Source organism: Natator depressus, chromosome 8 (assembly GCF_965152275.1).
Source record: "Natator depressus isolate rNatDep1 chromosome 8, rNatDep2.hap1, whole genome shotgun sequence".
NCBI lineage: Eukaryota > Metazoa > Chordata > Testudines > Cheloniidae > Natator > Natator depressus.
In genome coordinates this window covers 62,309,084-62,330,917 of record NC_134241.1, presented here as the reverse complement: position 1 = coordinate 62,330,917, position 21,834 = coordinate 62,309,084, and the positions used below count along the sequence as shown (strand labels likewise).

At 38.4% G+C, this 21,834-nt stretch overlaps 1 protein-coding gene across 1 annotated transcript in view; it reads left to right on the top strand.

The window, feature by feature from the left end:
• KCNT2 (potassium sodium-activated channel subfamily T member 2) overlaps positions 1-21,834 on the top strand; it is a 277,251-nt gene that overhangs the window by 160,818 nt on the left and 94,599 nt on the right. Inside the window, exons 14-15 of the mRNA XM_074961164.1 lie at positions 8,255-8,363; positions 17,837-17,945. Of these exons, the coding sequence (XP_074817265.1) occupies positions 8,255-8,363; positions 17,837-17,945 (218 nt within the window). The remainder of the gene's footprint in view (positions 1-8,254; positions 8,364-17,836; positions 17,946-21,834) is intronic.

Sequence of the window (21,834 nt, the reverse complement as noted above, 5' to 3'; positions counted from 1 at the left end):
TTAATAGTACATCTCACATACAATTTTTTGTAAATTACTGCTTCCTCAGTAAGAAAAGTTGTACAAACAAGAGGTAAGGTCAGATTTATACAAGAAAATTAGAGAGATTTAAAATCTTGGTATGTAAACATAAAACTCATTTTTCATGCAGTGCAAAATATATTGTTGTGATTTTTTTTATTTTGTGTCAGAGAGGTAATTTAAAGTACAAAAATATGAAATATATTGATTCTTTATAATTATATAAGCAAAAAAAATCAATAAATATTCACAAGAGTAGCTTCTAGTCATGCAGAACATCTTATTGAAGTCAATGGGACTATTTGCAATGTTTGGGCTAGAAACACAATTCTAAGAGTTATATTAATCCAGTTAGGAAACAGACATATGATATTACTTATGCTTCCACTCAAAAATCAGATGCCCACTGTGAACTGCTTCCAAACAGCTACAGACTAAGAATTATGTATAGAAATTATGTGATTAATTTTTAATAACTATTGAATTTGACAAAAAGTGGTCAATTCACAAATAAGAGAGGCTGGATTCTTTGAATAAATCATTCATTATGATTTGTCTGGTAACAATTGTTAATAATGGGAAGTACACATCCATAAAGGGAGACCACTGATAATTTAAACAGATCCAGATTCCCACAAATCTGTTGATAAAATTAAAAACATTTCCATAAGAGCTAGAGTGCACTGGAGTAGCGTTCTGCCCTGTTGCTTTGAAAGACCCACTGGAAAACTCCACTAACAGAAGTAAGTTTTATGATCACATCTTACTTACTTCCCCCACACCTCCATCCCAAAGTACAATACAGTTAGTAGTCTTTGCTCAAGAGGGTCACAGGCTTCCCGCCACACACACACCTCCATCTCAAATTAAACACAGTTAGTAATTTTTGCTCAAAAGGGTCTCAGGCTGCAGAGGATGGTTCACTTAGATTTAAGCATTTGTGGAGTTAAATTAGGAATCTTACATATTACCAGAGGAAATCAAGACAGTTTTTGTAATTTGCTAGTGCTCATGGTTATAATTTTCAGTAATTTCAATTAAACTTATATCTTCCCCACCTTTTTTTAAAAAAATCCTTTTTATATAGAGATGTATAAACAAAGAAACATGCCTAGAGATGTAAAATCTAAGAATTTTAGCTGGACTTGACCCAGACTGTAATATTGTTTTATCTACCTCTCAGGCTACTGATCTCATTCTAGGCAATAAAAAGTGGTGCTTAATTTTCCATCCTTCATGTTTAACACAGAAAATGTGAAGGTTCTGCATAAAGCTATACAGTATATTTAATAAATAAATAAGTCTATAATCCAATCATCATAACCATTATCTCAGCCTTCCAATCCCAGTTACTCCCCACCTTAAACATGCCACTTTTCAGGCAGTGTTATCAGGGACAGAGCAGCAGCACCAGAGAAGGCAGGACAACGGAACCAATAAAGCTGTAGGTCAGAAGAAGAAAAGATGATCCCCTGGAGTGGAATATATGCTCCCTTAGCTGCAGATTTTAGTGGGGCAATTGTTCATTTGTATTAAGACACCTTAGAAGGTGTTTGAATATGCCACAAAAGTTATGTTAATTCAAAGCAAATCAAAGGGCCAGACTCTCAGCTGGTGTAAATGGGCATGACTGAATTGACATCAGTGATAATGTGAGCATCTGGACCTAGGTGTCTACCAAGACATTCCCAAAACTGATATCATCATCTAACATTTGATACCTACCTCCAAAAAGGGCCTTGATAATAAGTTACAAAATCCTGAGAATACTGCAGCAAAAGATACTGGAAGGACAATTAAATAGCATGCTTCAAGGAGAGCAGGCACTCAGAATTTGCCATGCTGCAGTGACTGAGGTATTGTGGCATCTCCTGTTCTAAGTACAGGAAGAGGCTATCGTTACTACAAGTACCCAGGTAAATTCATACTTGTTGAATCGTTAATGGTTCCCTCTACTGATAGCAATCCAAAACATACTAGTAACCAAAACAACCTAAATTATTTAACCACCTGATCCAGAATAATAACTCTGCAAATAGAGGGTTTGATTCACCACTGCTTGTGCAGGAGATTGCAACTTGCACCTTTCTGCAATGGTAGGGGCAGCTACACTCCAGGAGAGATTCACCTTGATGAAGGAAAAGCAGTTTTGGTGTTATCTCCTCAAAGTTTCTAACAGGAAAGGACAGCTTTAAAGGATATTCAGAACTCCAAAGGAGGCTGTTTAGGGGAACATGCTGAATCAACACATCTACTGGACATCTAGTCCTTCATCCATCCCAGCCAGCATTGGCCACTTTGGGGCTGCAGAGGCATCTTGGAGTGTTGGAACCCCTCCAAGCAGACTTTCTGCCACCGGGGACACTGTGCCCTGGGAAACATCAATGCAACTGGTAACTTGTGAGGCTGAGTTCAACTAATCCAGCCTCACAAATGTTATCTGACGTAGGTAAGAAAAGTTATTCTTAATTGTTTCGGACGAGGAGACAATGAAGTAAAGCAACATGCTGAAGGCCCCAGAACAAGTTAGTGTCAGGGCTGCCCTACTACAGTCTCCATTTTGTGCTTACAGCACTAGCTATGCCACTTCCAGAAGAGATAGCTGACAACACTGATTTACAAATATATTCAGAGCAGCCAGCATTCAAAAATACAAATACTATTGAAGAAATGTTCCTATTACCTTTTGCTATCTGTGATCTGAATGCCTTGTTGGAATGTGGGCTGGGCCACTGCTAACATGGTGGCTAATGGCCGTTGTAGTGTCTCCCTTCACATTGAGCACTGACAAAGGGGCATCAATTGTGCTCCCCTGTCCTGTTACCTTGAATTTTTTACATATTACTATAAAGACTTTTTTCCCTATAACCAGTGCCTAAGGGGAAGGGCCTTGTCGTGGCGGCACTGCTTATACCAACGCTTCCCCATTTTGGTGGTAGAGTACTCACTATGTGTATTGCTTAGTCCTACACTCAGATAGTTCTTCAGTAGAATTGCCCTGCTCTTGAGTTCAATTCCTGCCCTTAAACTGGGCTGTCCTACTCAGTAACTATGACTCTCTCCCAACAGGAGTCTTGCCTTTATTCTTCCCACTCCATCAGAAAGAGTTTTCTTGACCAATGCTCACTTATTGAGGGCAACATTTTTCTTCCATCGTAGACTGTGGGCCTGATTCTATACTGACCTGCAACTTTTGTAGATGTTTGTGACTGTGCAAATTGTCACCACCATTCTGATTTGGCAGCAGTTTTGCATGGGTGTAAATGTCTATACGAAGGGCATGGCCCGTAAAGTCTCTCTCCCTTTTCTCCTCAAAAACACTAAGATTTAGTTTTTCCACTCCTAACCCCTCCAGGCACACTTTTTTGCCCTTCCTACCTTTATGGAAACCAGACCAACATTGGTTGGAGGATGGACAAGAGGGAGGGTGAGGGATAAATCATGCAGAAGGGGATATGAAAACAGAAATTAGGCAGCTGAGTATCAGCTATCAGAATGGAATTTAAAGCTCAAAAAAGGATATATTTTATGGTTGAATTTGAGAAAGCTTCAACCTACCAAAGCCAGTTCCCTGTTGCATCACCATAACGTTCAATGTTTAAGAATGGCTACGATGGTTATAGCTTGCTACTGAGCCAAAAGGGTTTGGTTTCAGAGTGCACCCTGACATCTTATATCCAAAGCTGATTTTAAACTGCAACACTTGAGTGGGGCGCTGGACTGGTAGAAGTGCCATTGCTTAGCTACTTTTTTAAGCCTCTAATTTCCACTGCGCAATAGTCAAAGATCCATTCAAGGGCATGCAAATATTTTAAGCGCACAATCAAACTGGGTATCGCTACAAAACTTAAGTGTCCCTGTTTCAGCCACCTGGCCAAAATACACATCATAACTCAGAACAAAGTGGTTCCTCTCCCCTCAACCCAAAGCTCCTGTCGGCTCTGACTAGTCAGTGATTCTGCTCATTTGTTATGACTGCTGTTGGCTGGCAAGAGGCTGCCGCTGCCTGCCACTTCAATAGGTCCATGGATTGCGGACTCAGGATTTATGTTGGGCCTGATCCATGGACTATCACTAGAGTTTAGCAGGACAGCAGCAAGACAACAGGTGACTTCAATGGGGCCACTAGCCACTTTCCTTATTCCCTATCAGAAGTGGGAGCTTCCTGTAGTGCGGGCAGGCATTTTTCAACTTTCCACACCCCCTATTAGCCATGTTATCTGTTGTCTTGTAAGGGATGCTATTTGTTCAGGCCAAGAAGTGACCTGGCGAAGAGCACCTTTTGGAGTCTAACTCTTTTCCCTGTGGCAGCAGCTTCTTGTGCAGACCCCTCTGTGGTAATCACTGAATGGACTCTTCAGGTTTCCTACAGTCACTGAATTATTATATGAGCACTTAACTCATTATATTAGATACCATGACTATGAAAGATGACATATAAAAACAAACTTTATTCTAAACAATTTTGTTCTGAACTCCTGTAAAAATTGAGCTTTTTATTTATTTATTTTTTAAATTGTACAAATCTCTTTACAGTCAAGTATTAGTACAAAACTATGTGGCTGTACAAAGCATTTAGAAGTTCACAGATGAGATTGCAGGAGTCCAGGTTGGTGTAATTTACACCTTCTTTTAACTCCCTCAGCAGGTATGTTAAACCACCTTAGATTTACACCCACTACCCAGACAGTATCTCCTTACACAACACTTCTGACTTTGATATACTGTGTATGAGTAGGTGTCACTCATTTATTAAAAAATAGACGTGCAGCAAATGCAGTCACAGGAAGGTTTAAAAGGCAATAACAAGAAGGTTTAAAGATGTGTTAGTTAAAGCAGGCTTCTTGGGGCATATGTTACTCCAGCTTAGCCCCCTTTAGACTCTGCCCAAGTTGCATTTGGAAGTTTCCCCACACTGGTAACAATTTGAATGACACAAATCATGTGGGTAACAAGAGCAATGTGACAGCGAGTGCCATGAGAGCAGGCTGAGTGAATAATGCATTTGCACAGAGGTGATCTTGTAATGAATACTTGAATGTATTGCACAAGTAAAGTTTATAAATATTTTTCAAGGTGAACCTCTGTACTGTCAGGATCACAAAGAGAATATTAAAAAAGGAGCTACAGCATGTAGTGGTATAACAAGTGTGGCAACATATGTTCTGCAAATGTTAAAATTGAAATGGATTTTAACTTCTAAAGGTTTGCCTCTTTTCTTTATATGAATAATCTACCAGTGTTTTACATTTAGGACAATGTGGTTTTTATTTAAAATGTCTGTCTTTAATAAAAAAAATTCTTGTTCTCTACAAAAATACTCCGCTCACTATAGCTCCTGACAGCTTTAAGCTACTGGGAGGAAATAATATTAAAACAAAGGAAATAAAAAAAATGCAAAGACAATATTTGGAATAATCTTTGGAAGAAATATATATATGATTACTGCGTATAACCAAAGTTAACATTGGCTGGTATACTTTCCATCTATCATGGGAAATTTTACCTAACTCATGAGAGTAATACTGATGCAGTAGAACTGGAATACTTTTTGTAGTAAATCTAATCTACATCATTTATTTAATTATATTAAACATGGGCAAGGAAAATAATTTGCGTCTACTGTATCAGTAGCGGTTTAAAATTCATTTAGGCAAAGCCTCATCCCTGCACACAACCTAAGTAAACAAGCTGTGTGTATATTGCCATGCAAGAGGTGTGGAAAAAGAAATCCTCCTATCAAAGAGGCAATGACTGAAGGCTGCATCATCCCTTGCAACTGTTGTTCTATCCCTCTACAATTATTAGGTAGGGGATCTGCAGCTACGTGGATTTTCCAGCCCTGGCCAATCTCTACCTCCAAACCTCTCACACATGCTGGGGTATGAAATAGTATTTTCATGTCCAAGCATCTATTTTGCTGTTTTCAGGGCCTTCTGTGACCGTGGCAGTGGGTTAGAGCATCATTTCATTAATGAGACAAAACAGTAAGAACGCAGATGGCATGGAAAGTCACCTACTATAGGTAAAGGAATTAACTGAGCCTGCTAGATGTCTTTGCAAACTAAAAGGAATGCTTACAGCATAGTGCTTAGTGCATAGTGCTGAGGTGGAACTTCCGTGACCACATTAAAGCTAGACATTTAAAGGGAGCTCCACATGCAGTTTCTTGAAGCTCAGTCTTCCTTACATCTTACTGAGAGTTAACGCAACACAAACACAATTTTTGAACAAATCTGCTTTACCTCCCTGAAAATGTCTGTTATGTCATTCTAGTACTTCACAGAAAGAATATGTGGTACTGCCTCAATTGACATTATAGTGGAGTGGTCTGAAGATATCAATTACACAAAAAGAAAAGGAGTACTTGTGGCACCTAAGTGAATACAGACTAACACGGCTGTTACTCTGAAACCTATCAATTACACACTATTTCAGGCAGAGATTTTCCCTTATGATCCAGTCTGGAAGCTTTTCTTACTGATGACATTGCAAATGTAATGAATCATTCTTTTCATTCTCACTTGACTAGGCATGGCCACAGAATTGGTTCCTGTTCTCTGCTCTGTTATTATTTTTTCTGAAATAAATGAAAATTGATATGTTCCTCTAAGGCTAAATTGAATTTAACAATATTTCATGAAATTGAATGTATTAATCTATATACTTATTTCATGATGTGCAATAATGAAAGAGTTCTTGCTGAAAGCAACTCATTCTTAAAGTATGGAAAATACAATAGATGTCTTGGAAATTTACTGGTATTGGTCTATAATTAAACTGTACCATTATATCTGCACATTTTTATAGTTTCTCAAAAAAGTGACAAATTAGGTCTGTTGTGGCTCAAAAACCTTGGGATTTAAATGGTTAACTCCATATCTTTTAATCTCATTCAAATGCTGGGACTTAATAAAATGCTATGGTTTCACAAACAGGAGTATTATGATATGCTTGATCATTCAGTTAGCATGTGAAAATCATTTAACTTAACTGTGTTGCTAAAATAGGGTTGTTTCACACAAACCAAACCAATAACGCAACCCTCTCCTTCCATACACACACACACATTTCTTAGCTTTCTGTGATGTGGAACTGACAGGAAACTGTGTTTCAATACATACATCTTTGATAAAAATGAGTTAAATTTGAAAAATTTTCAGAGATTACTGGAAACAGACCCCCCAATAAGAAATAGAATGTCATTATTTCCTGGGTAATTGGGGATTTTTACCTTTGGATATATTTTCCTAAATTGTAAGAAGCAACATTAAGCTTGAGTGTGCTGTGGAAAGAATAATCTTCATATTTCCAGGTTAAATCAAAAATGCAAACTTACCATCAAATGCTACTAGGATCTCTGGATGTATTTAAAATTTAGGGCTTCATATTAAATAACTTTTTTTTAATCATTAGTATCATCATGTTCCTTACAATGGCACTTAATGGCACTTATTTGTATACACTTCTCCTTTGAGCTAAATATGATGGAGTAAGAATAAGTGAAGGACACAGATATAAAACAACAAAGAACAATATTACTCAAGTACAAGTAGCTAGTCAACAACTTGTGGTTGCAAGGGAGAAATTGTGTAAGTGACCGCAGACTGTCTTGCTTTGCAGGTGCAAGAGGAAGGAGAATATGGGGGAGTAAGACTGCTTCCTGCTTCCCTTCCCACTCTGCACAAGCAACATAGAATAGCTTCTATAGGGCTTAGTTAAGGGGGGGAAAACTTGGCATGGAGACAGCATGCCCTCTCCCATGCCCTTCAAAACTTCAGTCCACAGGCAGAGGCTCAGCTCTGTATAAGGAAACAGATGAGCATGGACTTTTACTTATATTATAAAGGACCATTAGCATTTAGCATAAATGTGGACTTTTTAAAAAAAAATCCATGTTTATAAGTGATCTATTTATTTTTCCTGTGCTGTCATCTCCATTAATGGCTTTTTTCCAGATGCTACAATGATGGGGGCCATATAAATGATTACATAGATTAGATTTTGTACAAATCTAAATGGCAACCTGGCAGCGTACATGACCCCATACAGTATAGAACTACAATATATATAAATGTATACAATCAGCTAGTGTGTTATGATTTTAAAGTGACCTTTCTGAAACGTAGTCATCAGATTGGTCAGCAGCTAGGAGGGCTTTTTTACGTTTGATTTAACAAAAGGATTACTTGAATTCCATTGTCATCACATTGTATTTCCTATTTTATTCTAGGATCATCAAACCATTTTAAGAGCCTGGGCAGTTAAAGACTTTGCTCCAAAATGTCCGTTATATGTTCAAATATTAAAACCCGAAAATAAATTCCACATCAAGTTTGCAGGTAAGCTTCAAATTTCAGTGATTTTTTTTAAAAAAGTCTGTCCGTATTCTCTGGAAGGTTGTTTTGTCTGTAAACATTGTACGACATTGTACAACTTGCTCCTACCCAAAGTCATCCCAAACAGAAACATACTTCCCCCTCGCTGCCATGCATGGAGATGTAGCCCTGGGCTCAATGTCACATACTGGACTGGTAACACTGAAGCTGTTAGGAGCGTTGGTCTATACGCTCTCCATGTGTCAAGAAAACATGTGAAACAAAGCCTCAGGCTCAGAAACATAACAGAAAAATATTGGTTACACTTTATTAAGGCTCTATTCATAAATATTTCATAAAAAAATAATAAATGATTAAAAGATGTTTTTAATAAATGGTTAGTCTATTGTAAGATTCCATATAGCCATGGCTCCTAAACATTTATAACACCTTCTAGAGATGTACTTATAAATAGGGCTGGTTGGAAAAAACGTTTCCCAGAAAGTTTTTAGACTGCAAAACAATTGGATATTCCCATGGGATTTTTCTAAATAGAAGTGTAATTTCATTTACTTTGAAAATAATATGCTGAAATTAAATTGTTTCAAAATGTTGAAATGAAGGAATTTGTTTTATTCTGAAATGATTCTAAAAAAAATTCATTTTGAATTTTCCATTCAGAAAATGGAAAAATTCTATCAAAATTGACAGTGAGAACAAAACCTAATGTGGCATAATTATAGTGTTCTGCACTGATAGAACATCTTATCTTTCAGATGATGTTGAACCTCACATTTCTAAAAAAGTCTCTTTGGGCAAACTGAGAAATGCCATTAATGGCCCTGGAAGAGAGTCCTGTTGGAGCTTCTTTGGCCAGAAACATTGTAGATGAGACATGGGAGCTCATAAATTCATATTTATTTTAAAATGAAGGGAGAGAGGATTGACAAGATCCTCCAGATTCCACCATGTAAATGGAAGCCTATCAAGGTGAAAAATTGAAGTGGTAGACTGACAATGGCAGGGAGATGCTTCATGTTTCTCAGTTAGATCGTTGATAAAATAAGTGATATCTATTCAAAAGGATGTAATGGCATAAAGACAAGGAAAGGACTGTAAGTGACCTATTTATAACAATATCTTGGACCCACATTAAATGTAAAATGCATCCAGGTGCATATTAATATGCTGCCTATAGTGTCCTACTATTAACCTGAAGCATTAATAAAAACACCATGAGAAAACTAGGGTGCTGCTCTTGTTCTGAGTGAGAGACAGAAAAATGCTATTTTTTCCAATTCATATATGTACTTCCTATAGTCTTCACAACTTTCACTCTGATGAATGCATCTTACCCAACTTCATGTGAATTTTGTCCCATTTAATTGCTTTAAGGAAATACCAGTTTCCTTAAGAGTGTGTGTGTGTATATATATATATATATAGAGAGAGAGAACAGACAAACAGAGGAATATATAAATATATATGCGCATTGTAAACTACTTCTCTAGCCGTATATATAGACACCTTTATCATGTTGACAGTTCCCTTATGGTGCAGGAAAAACGTCTGCCTATGTTGCAAAACTTTGTGTGTAAATATTTCATTTTTCTAAAGCAAAGATAAAGCTCCCCCTTCCCTCTCCATGGTGACATGAAAGTTCAATTTCCTTTAAGAAAATATCAGTATTTTGAGATCTGAAAAGACTTCTGTTTCATGAAAAATGCACAAAAGTGCTATTGCAGAAAATTATTCGATTTCATCATTCTAGAAATCTGATGAAAAAGCAAATTCCATCAAATACACAACTCTAGATGCAGAAAAAAACCAATAAAAAACAATTTAAGGGCACTAGTTCTGTTTAAAAAAAATGGTCCTGAATTTTGCTCTATACTGGAAAGAAGGGAAAGTCATAAACAACACTCCAAGACTATAAAAATATAAGATTAAGCTATAACTATGAGACTATAACACGGGTAATAAGGATTACTCACGATGACAAGAAAATAATGGGATTATCATCTATTCTTTTTTTTTTTAATTGTGACTTCAATTGTGTACCTTGTTTCTGATGGTATTTCCTCTAGGGTACTTCTGCTTTTCTATATGAGCTGTGTACATAGCAACTTATGACTCATGACCCAAAAGGGTGAGCTTGCAGAACAGATACACTTCAGAGACTCCACAACTCCTATTTAGGCTAAACCCCAAACTGATCATTTGGACCATACAATCATCTCAGAACCCAAATGCCTGTTGTTCCGCCAATGTCTGAATTCAAACTGACATGCAATACGTTATTTTTTGTAGGCCCTACACGGGGCAGAAGGAGACAATCTTTTCTGAACCACTTAAGCCTATCTCTAATATTTACCATACAGAAAGCAGTGCTATATGATTTTAAATTTATGCAGTGCCTTTTATCTCAGGAACATTTATGAATTATGCACAGGGATCACTTTATCCATTGACAACACATGCTCATCTCTTGTGTGAAACACAGCAACTCTAATTCCACAAAGCCACATTGCACAACAGTTTAGAAATACAAAATACAGTGTCATTTTAGAAGGAGAATTTAAGCTCAATAGTGTAATCACAACATAATTTTTATATTACTTTGAATGTGGCCAGGTCACCAACCTGACATCACCACCCACCACCATGGGATCATTATTTAGAACAAACGGTCAGACCCTTGGCCTTACGTCTCATTCCAATGACAACTACATATACCTTAGTGGCCTCTACTCTCTAACCCAGACCAACCCTGCTTAGCTCTGAGAGATGTGGGGAGAGCCATAGGCAGTTCTAGAGAACTTCCTTAGAAAAAAAATATCCATCTAAATATATTCAACTTTTTTTCCTACACACTTTTCTAACCTTGATACAGGGCAGTTCCAATATTACCTCATTGCAAAAACCTTCTTTCAAATTTGATCTGGCCTGGTATTGTACCATATTTCTTCCTTTAAACGATGACTCCTTTTTTTGGAAGTTTCCTGAACCAATATTATGCCAGAAATCTTCAGTAACAATTTTACGTATGAACACAGAATACATAAGTTACATAAATCAGTTTCTGACCTTTAGAAAAGAAAACAAAGTACTATATAAAATACTTCAAACCGAGGATTAGTTATTGCTTCAACTGCTTTGCAAACTCCAAAAATACTGAAAACTCACTCTCCATTATTGCTTAGATGATTAATTATTGATGGTAAAAAGTAAAATACTTCTCCATATTTTGGCTGTGACACTTCAAAGGAGACCTGTCCAGTATAAGGGTCTGCCCAGGCATATGAATTTGTAGGATCAGAGCCCTATACTTACAATGAATCTAACAGCTGCACATGTAACATTAGAGTTATTAACATCCATGGGCAGGCAAAATATGTAGATGCAGCTACTGAAAGGTTTTCTATTTGATTGCTCTTGACCCTTTTTGTATCCTCTCCTGAAATACTGTTTGTTAATTTCCCAAGTGAACCTCTTCCCCTCCTACAGCAATAATAAACTAGACAATCCATTTTTCTTTCTCCCTCAGACATAGACTGTGATATATCAGGCCACTACCTTTAATGCACCCAACTGATCCTTCATTTAAGTTCAAATCTGAAAAGAAAGTGAGATGTACCCATGACAGAAAAGCATCAATATCTGTGGCTCAGGGGTGCAGTAAATTGAACATTTCTGCTTTTGTGTTTATCTTGCATCCACTTTTTAGTAGTACATGAATCTCCTTTACCTATTCAGAAATGTGTAATCACCATTCCAATTATCAGAGATACAGCTTAATGAAGCATTTTATCACTCTCTATACAAAATGCCATGTTGAATTACCTTGGATTGGCCAAGTCTTATGTTAAAGCTGCAGAGGCTTATTAGGAAGGAACATAGTCCAAGCTCACTGAAATTGATATGGAGTGCATGTGATGATTAATCTATCAAATATAAGATAAAAATGAGCAGCAGAAGCTCTGTAGCAGATAGGTAATTTTTCACTTTTTCACTGCAGGTCCAGTATGGGTCACGTTCACTTACAAAACTTACAAAAAAGTTTCCTCAGAAAGTTGTGCTAGATCTAGGACATTATTCCCATACACCTGACACTAGAACCACATAGTAGTGTTTTGAGTGCATATTCTCTTTCAAGAACATTAGAGTTGGTATAACTCACAGCAACGGGTTGTCACCAGAGTTTGTCGGGACATTTTTGTCCAATTTGGGAAATGGTCATTTGTCAAAAAGTTTTATCTAGTCCAGGATAGAATTTATGATCAAAGCCAGAGAGAGAGCCCAAAATAGCCAATAATCTAGTGGTGGGGAACTTACCTGGGATGTGGGAACCCTTTCTCAAACTCACCTTTTGGAGCTCTTCCGGCTTGTATAAATAATTAAATATTGGGCGACAGACTGCGTAGCCTGGCACTCACTCTGGGATGTTGGGGGACCAGGGTCAAGTCCCTGCTCAGAATCAGGCAAAACAAAGCTGGATCTCCCATTTTGCAAGTGAGTGCCCTAACCACTGGAGTGAGTCGCTCAAAAAAAGATTCAGATGGTCTCATTTTTGGTCTGATGTGGAATGAAAAATTCTGAAACATCAAATTATTTTGCAGAATGGAAAATTCTTTTTTTGTCAAAATGTTTACATTTTCTGCCAGAAAATCCAAAAGAAGAGATTTCATTTCAGGTTGGTTTGACTGAATGGAAATATTTTAGTTTGTTGGACCAATATAAAATGTTTTGTTTTGAGTGAGTTCAACATTAAACTGTATTTTTCTGTGGTGACACATTGCCTCATGGGAATTACAGTCTGGATGCTTGATGCCCATTCCCTGTGGGCCAGGCTGCTTGGCTGGACTACATCCCCCATAACAATGCAGTCTTTACTCTGACCAAGTGTCAGGGGCATACCTGTCGATGCATCATGGCAGTAGTAGTTCAGCTAGGGATCCTGGCCCATAGAGAAGAATGGAGGCATCAGGAATGTGAACTACAACTTCCAGGAAGCCAGGTGTTGCCATAGGGAAATGCAGTTTTATGTTGAAATGGCTCAAAATGAGAGGTTTCAATTTTTAAAACTTTTTTGAATGTTTCATTCAATGAATTCTTCATATATGTCTATCTGCCATCACAATTCAGGATGAAAACAATAGTTGAACTATCAGGATTTCCTGTGGGATGAAAGTTCAGAGTTGGGCTCAGCTCCTCATCCAGGCTATTCCTCCCTAACTCACATGGCCAGGCAGCTCCACTGCCTGAGGGTGAGGAGTGCCAGGGCCTTTCCTTCTCCCTGCCCACTCTGGGAGGCTACAGTACCTGTGCTTCCCAGAGTACAGAGCCTGCAATTCTGCCTAACCCCTTAGCACAGGCCTCACAAAGGAGAAGAGTCCTTCCTTCCTTCCTTCCCCTTCACAGCACAGTCACATCATGGGCCAGGTATAATCTAGCCCAGAAGCATAGAGAAAAATAGTCTGTCCCTCTAATAAAGTGAATGGATTATTAAACCCAGTTTTCCCCTATCCGTGTGCAATACCAAGACAAGCTTGAAATTATAGTCCATATCCTCATGTTCCAAACAGCTACAGAAAATAGTATTTGCATAATTCAACAGAGTTATTTTGATGATATAAAACAGATTGTTTAGCACAGAAAAGGGGGGAGCTGAAGAGAGGAATGTAAGAAGCACCAATTCAACTGAGAGAGGACAGGGAGGAGCACAAGGAAGGTAGTCTAAATAATGCTGCCATTCCTACTAAAGGCAGCAGATTTTTCATACAAACTTTAAATCTTCCCGCAACTCCTCCCACATTTTTCCACAACAGGTGAAAGTAGTTTAGTGTAACCATCTTTATACCATGTGTAATGGGGTTGGTACCCACCTCTCATGAGTGCCCCCTTTCTCTGGCAGATATGCCTGCAAGCAGTTCTTTTCCAGGGGGAGCTTACACCTCTTGCGGGCAGCCCCTTTCTGTTGGCTGGGCGTGAGCCTGCTTTTGTTGTTTTGGTCTTACATTGTGGTGGCACCCACCTCTCTCGAGCACCCCGCAGCCAATGGTTCTCTCGGCGGGTCTTCAGCAACTCAGCCCTCCGGCAGAGCTGCATACACTGTCCACCCTTTCTGGGTTCTTATCACGGCCCTGCTATGGGGCCGTAGCTCTTAGGTTTGTTCCCAGAGGCACTCCCTTTTTCAACCACCCATCTGGGGCCAATCTCAGTACCCTCAGCTGGCATCCTCTTCAGCAGCCCTCCCGGGGCTCAGTCTGCAACCAGACCAGCAGGGCCCATCTTGGTACCCTCATCTGGTCTGGCCATGTTCTGTGGTCAGTCCCCCATGCTCTGCCTGCCCGCACTGACCTTTCGATGGTTCTGCTGCTCATCTAGCCAGCCAGGCATCCAGTCCTCTCTCATCAAGCTCCACACAGCAACCGAAGGCTCTGCTCCTTGCCTTTTATCTGGCCCTTCAGTGGTTGCTCCAGCAGCCCCTCTGATTGGCTGTGCCTGTGTAGCCACTCTAGGCTGCCTGGAGGACTTCTCCTTGCTCTGTTCTAGGGCAGGGTGAGGCAAGGAAGTGAGGCCTCCAGACCTAGTCCACCCTGCCCCACCATGCTATGCATCATTTCCATAAATGAACTGCAAATGGCAAAAAGGTCCACATTAGACTCTTTAAAACACATACTACTGGTGTAAATCCTGAGCATTTCCACTGAACTACATGTGGGATTGTTTTAGACTCAGGCTTTGCTTTATGTCAGGATATATTAGATTCAGAACCTAGATTCAGGAGTCCAAAGTTTAGTGTTGCTCTGTGCAAGTGCATGTTTTTACATAACATTTTAGTTTCTTTTATCAAGTTGATGAGGAATGGAGTAGTGAGGTTTTATTATGTAGTTTGGCAATGAGAAATTATGAACAATGAATGAGAACAATGGTGCTAATTATGCTTCTGTATAATCTTTCATCTGATGTTATCAAATTACTTTATAAATAAGAATTTGTAAAACTTCAAAAACACTCTTATGAAGTAGGTAGGTGATTATCATCCCTATTTTACTAATGCATAGAGGCACAGAAAGCTTAAGTGGCTTATCCAAGGTCACTGTTAGTCAGTAGCAGAGCTGTGAATAGTCTAGAGAGTCATGACTCCCTGTCCCCTACTTTAACCACAGGAGAATATTCCCTACATAAAACTTCAGAACAAGAATGATTGAAGATATTATTTCACATCAGTCTGTTTTGTTCAATTTTCTCAAACAACACTATCAAAAAACTGACAGCTCTCTCTTTTTATCCACCCCATAACATATGCTAAAGAATATAGCACTACTTTGAGATTGAATACTATTTACTTCATGTCTGTATTCCACTAATCCTCATTTCCTTTTATACATCAGATCAAAATGCTCATTTGCCCCCATGCACGCTTCAAAGCACAGCGTATGAAATTATTTGACATTGTATTTCTATAGTTTTTTTTCATGTTTTTTATTTTAAAAAATGTTTGATGCAGTGCAATAGCATCTTCATAAATAGGAAGCTTGTCAAAGCATTTAGGTCAGTGGAAGTTGTGTAGCAAAGTCCTATACAAGTCTGAAAATGCAGGAGCTAGTATTCACTTGCTCAGTGTCAGGAAGTCAATATTCCTTTCCATAACCCTCTGTCATGTTACTGAATCATTTTCATGGATTTCAGTATATCCTATCTGAACTGTAGACCATGTCTTGCCCTGCATGGTCTTAGCAAATCTTTAGTTTCGAATCCAAATGGTAGAGTTTTTTCAGGTTCATTAAAAGCACAGGATCAACTTGAAAAAACAAAATCTCATTTTTTTCTGAAAGCTTTATATCCACTATACAAGTAGCACACAGGATTTCTATGACTGGAAGAAGTTATTGGGAAAATATTTTAATTTCTTTCAGTTTCTTCCTACATTTGACAGCACTTTATGTATTGTCAGTTTCACTCTTTCCTTGCATAGTCAGCCATGCTGATTTCTACAAAAACATAGGCACATGCTTACCTTTCCACATATGAGTCCTCTCATTGAGCTCAATGGATTATTCACATGCATAAAGGCAACCATGTGCCCAAATGTCTGCAGAATCTGCCCTTTGTTAATCAATGTCTCCTTTGCTTATATATGTCAAAAGGGGAATGGAAAATTACTCATTTTTAAAGTTTTTAAAATCAGGACACACTATTTAAAAGCTATGCTATCAGAAACAGTAATAATTTTAAATTTATCAGTTTCAGAAGAGTCAAGCTGACAGTGTCTAAGTAACTGAATTGAGAGTTTTCACCATTTTACAGTATCTTATATGTACTAGAGATATTTTGGTTTCAGCTTTCTATCAGGAAATAATTTTGTAACTTGTGATGTTGTGTCTGAGATATACCTCAAGGAAAACAGCAGAACTATTCCACAACTAACGTGCAGTTCATATGTGAAAACATACTCTTCTCTCTCTTCACTTCCAAACTTTTCAGATATAGCACTTCAATGGCTCCTGACCAAGAAGGAGGACAATAACTCAGATTTTTTTCTTTTACCATAGTGTGCTATATTGGAGAGAGCTTTGAAAACCTCACTTGTGTATTTATCTTTCAAAAACTCTTCAAACTTCTAAGTCTACAAAGAGCTTAATTAAGTCACAATAGCCTTCAGTACTTATTCTTTCTTAGACCCTCAGTATTAAAGTAGAAATGTTAAAGTGACATCTAAGAGTGCTCTCCTTATTCTTTTCTCTTCACAGCACCTCCAGTTCTGGAAAGCACTCAGCCACAATCCTAACTTTAAGCACCTGTCATCTAAACTAAAATAAATGGGAGAACTCACATATTTAACATTAAGTACATGCACATGCGTTTGCAGTCTTGGAATATAGGTCAATCCAGTAAATTACTTGTAATCCCCTCCTCGCTTCTTTTCTTTCTTCACTCCAGATTGTCAAACGCGGTATGAATTTTTGAGCTCTGGTTTTAGTTTGCTGTAACTTGGGAAACCCTTGTCCAATTCACTACAAGTTTGTAGAAAACATCTACCTCTAACCCAGATGTCATCTACCGGTTTTGAGGTGATATTTCACACATGTTGCCAGGCAGGTTAGCTACAGTAGCCCACTATGACATGTCTACACTTCAAGCTGGGGGTGTGATTCCCAGCTCAAGGAGACATACTTCCATTTGCTCTATTTGATCTAGTACACTAAAAATAAAGTTTAGCCTCAGCAAGACAAGTGGCAGGACAGGTTAGCTGTCCCCAAGTACATGACGTATGCTGCACAAGGGCTATGCCTGACAAAGTTTACTTTCTCCCTAGAGCCATAGAGTGGGGGGTGTCTCTCTGTGTCAGTCTGCTTGTCAGGCTATTCCTGGAGCACAGCAACTCAATTTTGCCCCTTGTTCGGGGCATATTGTAAAATGACAGTCCAGCCCAAAATAAAGTCTTTCTATTTATAAAGCACTGATCCTGCGTTATGTCTTCTTTTATACAGATCACGTTGTATGTGAAGAGGAGTTCAAATATGCTATGCTAGCTTTAAACTGTATCTGCCCAGCTACTTCTACGCTAATCACCCTGCTGGTTCATACCTCTAGAGGACAGTAAGTACACAACCCTTTAAAAAAACCGAGACTGATATCAGAGGTACTTTGGAACACAAGGGAAGAGTCTATCCCAAGACACCACTGTTCAACCTCACTGAATTCAATGGCTCTATTTATATTACATTACAGATGTGGGGAAATAGTGAACTTTTCCCCCACAGTATAGCTGTAGTTTTGATACACATACATTGAAATCCTGCTTATTGAGTGCAATTGTACTTTTCTTGACAATAAATCCTGCAGGATTTAGTCCCCAGTGCTTATATTTTTCAGAAGGAAACAGAGTTATAAGTTAAGGGGTGGCTGGGGAACATAGCCACAACCCCACATTAGAAATAGTGCGGGATTACATTACATCAGTGAATCACAGAAGCCCAGTGAGAGCTGTGAGAGGGTTTGTGGCCTAGATTTTTCCAAAGTGGCCTTTGAGCTCAACTTTATTCACCAAGTACCTGATTTTTAGAGGTAAAAGATACCCATAACTCAAACTGTGGTCAATGTGACATCTGGGCGCTCTTCTAAAAAAATCAGATCAAATCTGTTCTAAAAAGTGGGCCCAATAAATGAAGGCACCCAAAATCAATGGCTACTTTTGAAAATTACAACCAGTGACTCAAGCCAACAAAATGCCTCTCAAAATTCTGGAGAATGAGGAAAATTTTTCCCATTCTGGACAGAATCTGCTCCCTTCTGCCTCCCTGCTGGCTACTGCAAGGAACGGGGCCACAGCAGTACTGCTTCCACTTTGCACAGGTGAGAGCCAGTTCTGGTACTGGATCTGTGCAGTCTCTGGATTCCAAGTCCAAGGACTTCCATTGCGCTCAGTCCGAATGCAGAGGACCAAGTGAGAAATACCATTATGCTTTCACACTGTCTAGCTCTGAGGACCAGAGCATTAGCTGGTGCAATCATTTTAATTTTATTGACTTCAACAGAGCTACCTCTGTTTAAACCAGCTGAAGATCTGCCCTAACTGTTTAAATGAAGGTAGTGCCCATTAATGCTATAGGTTGTGGTTGGAATTTTCAAAACAGCTGAAAAGACGTAGGCACTGAATTTCCAGTAAGAGTCAGCACGAGCTTCTTTGGGCTCTTTGAAAATGCCAGTGGACTTACATATCACAGTAAGGACAGAACACCCAGTGCGATTTCTTTTCATAGTTAATTTTTAAAATACTAAGGAATTATTGAGAAAACAGTACCAACAGAGAGGCAATTTTGAGAGTAAATCCCAGTACATGGCTATACAGATGCATGCTTGTATTACCAGGAATTAGGATTTTACAATAAATATATATTTCATGAAGCTGCCATGGACACTCCTAAAATCTTGACATTTACCATGCAGTGGCATTTAACCTTGAGCAAGGCATTTGGAGTATTCCCCTGTGCTGAGGTTGGGGAATACCACATTTACTGCAAGAACTTTAACTTCCGAGAACAGCAAGTGTAAAGATTTTAGTTGAGTCTACTATGCTCGAATCTGCTAATAAGAACACAATGGAATAGTTTGTATGCCTCCCAAGAACCGTGAAGAATATATTTGCTTCATTAGCAATTCAGAGGCAAAAAAACCCCAAAACACTTCAATGTCATATGTACGTGAAAAAGTAGCAGCATTTTTAACAGATGGCACAGCAGGTTCTTCACCAGCCAATTATCACATGAAAGATTTTTTTTTTCCCCCTGTGGCACTTCAGGGCCTTTAGCATTATATTTCCAACTCATGCAGGTTCTCCATTTATACAAAGTAATGTTTTCTACATTGATTTTTCTTCTATACTATGATATAAAGTTAATATGACAGAATGTGAGAATTCCTACTATTTTTGGCTAGCTCCCTGAATTAACTGGTGAAAGAAGGGATGTTAAAGTAACTGATTTATGGTCTGGTTCTTCACTTTGAAAATTGTCAATGCTGATTACTGGGAAGGAGGAAATTTCTACTCACATTAGTAATTGCTGGTTACATTTTGCATCCTCAATATAGAAAACATGCAGAAACTCACGAGAAACTAGCTGTGGAAAGATTTTATAAAAAAGTCAAAATGAAATGTTTTTACCTTATTGAAATGAGAAAGTCAAAACAATTCACTTCACCTCTTTTCCATCAAACAAATTTCATCAAAATAGACACATTCCTGAGGAACATTTCAATTTTGACAAAACTGTTCCATAGAAAAATTTCACATGAGCGCTATGACACACTATTACTTCCGTGAAATTTTGCAAATTGCTTTTTAAAATGTAAAGGACAAGAAAAGTTAAATGTTAATAATTGATCCAAACTCTACTGAAGTCAATGGGAGTCTTTTCACTGAATGGGCTTTGGATCTGTTTGAAAATGAGATCCTACTTTCTCATTCTTATTCAAATGTGTCCACGTTCTAGTAGAAAATGCTGATTTCATAGTGCTTCCACCATGCTAGTAGGCTGATTGGACAACACTGAGCTTGTTTTAATTGAACTCCTGATATGTTAATTCTGAATCCATGATGTTTAGAACCTCTGAATCAAAAAACCTAGCCCCAATTAGGCCTTAAATTTGAATTCTACCCTAAATCTAATCCTGGTTTATATGTTACCACAACCTTCTTGGTTTGGGTCTAACCATGGTATGAATTTAGAGATGGCATTCCAAGAAGTATTTACATTATGAGTTGTCTTTTTGACATGCAGCTGCTATGGAAACCAAGTGGGTGGGTTGGCTGGCTTTCTAACAAAAAAACAAATGCTCCAGTCTAAATAGGGTAAAAGAAGTTCAGTTTATTATTCTCCTTCAGATGGAAAAAGGGATTTAAAAAATAACAGAATTAAACCAGACAAAGTGCTAGTCTCCTGGTACCTGTTCTGCCAACCGGGCTTGGCTAATTTGGTTCTTTATAGAGTTCAGAGTTTAAAGCCAAAAAGGATCATTAGATCATATAATCTGACTTTACCCAGTTACCTCTATATCGCACCCAATAATTTGGGTGAGACTAAAGCATTTCAATCCTCAAGAGACTAGATTGTTGTGTGCCCTAGACAGAGAACAGGAGAGGCTGAGATGCCACCAATGCCCAAGCAATGGCTGTAATTGATTCTATGAGATATGACCACATGATCATAGCAGGAGATCCACTCTCCATGCTATAGAAGGCAAAAATCACCTTCAGGTCCCATGCTAATCTGACCTGGGGAAAAAAATTTTCCCAACCCCAAACGTGGCAATCAGTTTGAACTCTAATTATTCATAGCCCAACTTTTACAGTGTATGCATTTACCTAGATGTCAGTTCCCCAGTATTTTGGGAAGGACAGAAAAAGAGAGTGCTGTGGCAATTAAAACAAAAGGAAGAAAATGAAAGGGAAATGTACAAGATCTTACCTTTTTTTCATACCACATTTGGTCACATTAATTCCACAGAAAACAAGAACTAAATCTCACATAAAACAAATAAATAAAACAGTGTCTTCAAGAGACAGGCTATCCTGTATTAGCAGCTATAACTGTAAGCCTTGTACATATTTCATATTCTATAATACTGTTGCAATTTTTGGAATAATTAAGTATATTAATTAATGGGGGGGCGGGGGGGAGACACAACCCGCTCCCCACAGAATAACAATCCCTCCCAATGTTCCAGTTGGACCAAATTTACTAAAAATACCAACACCACAAAATTCATATTGGAGACCATTCCACACACAAGTTAATGAGTGTCTGAATTTGGTTTAAATTCTCCATGGCATGTTTATTAAAAGAAAAGTTCTGAAAATATGAGACACTGAGGTATAGACCCTGTAAAACAGAAAGTTCTGAAAACCTGAACTATAGTCTCACTATTGCAAGCCCATAAATGTAGGTGGGGCTGGTAAGGTTGGCCCATACTTCCCACCATAAGACCC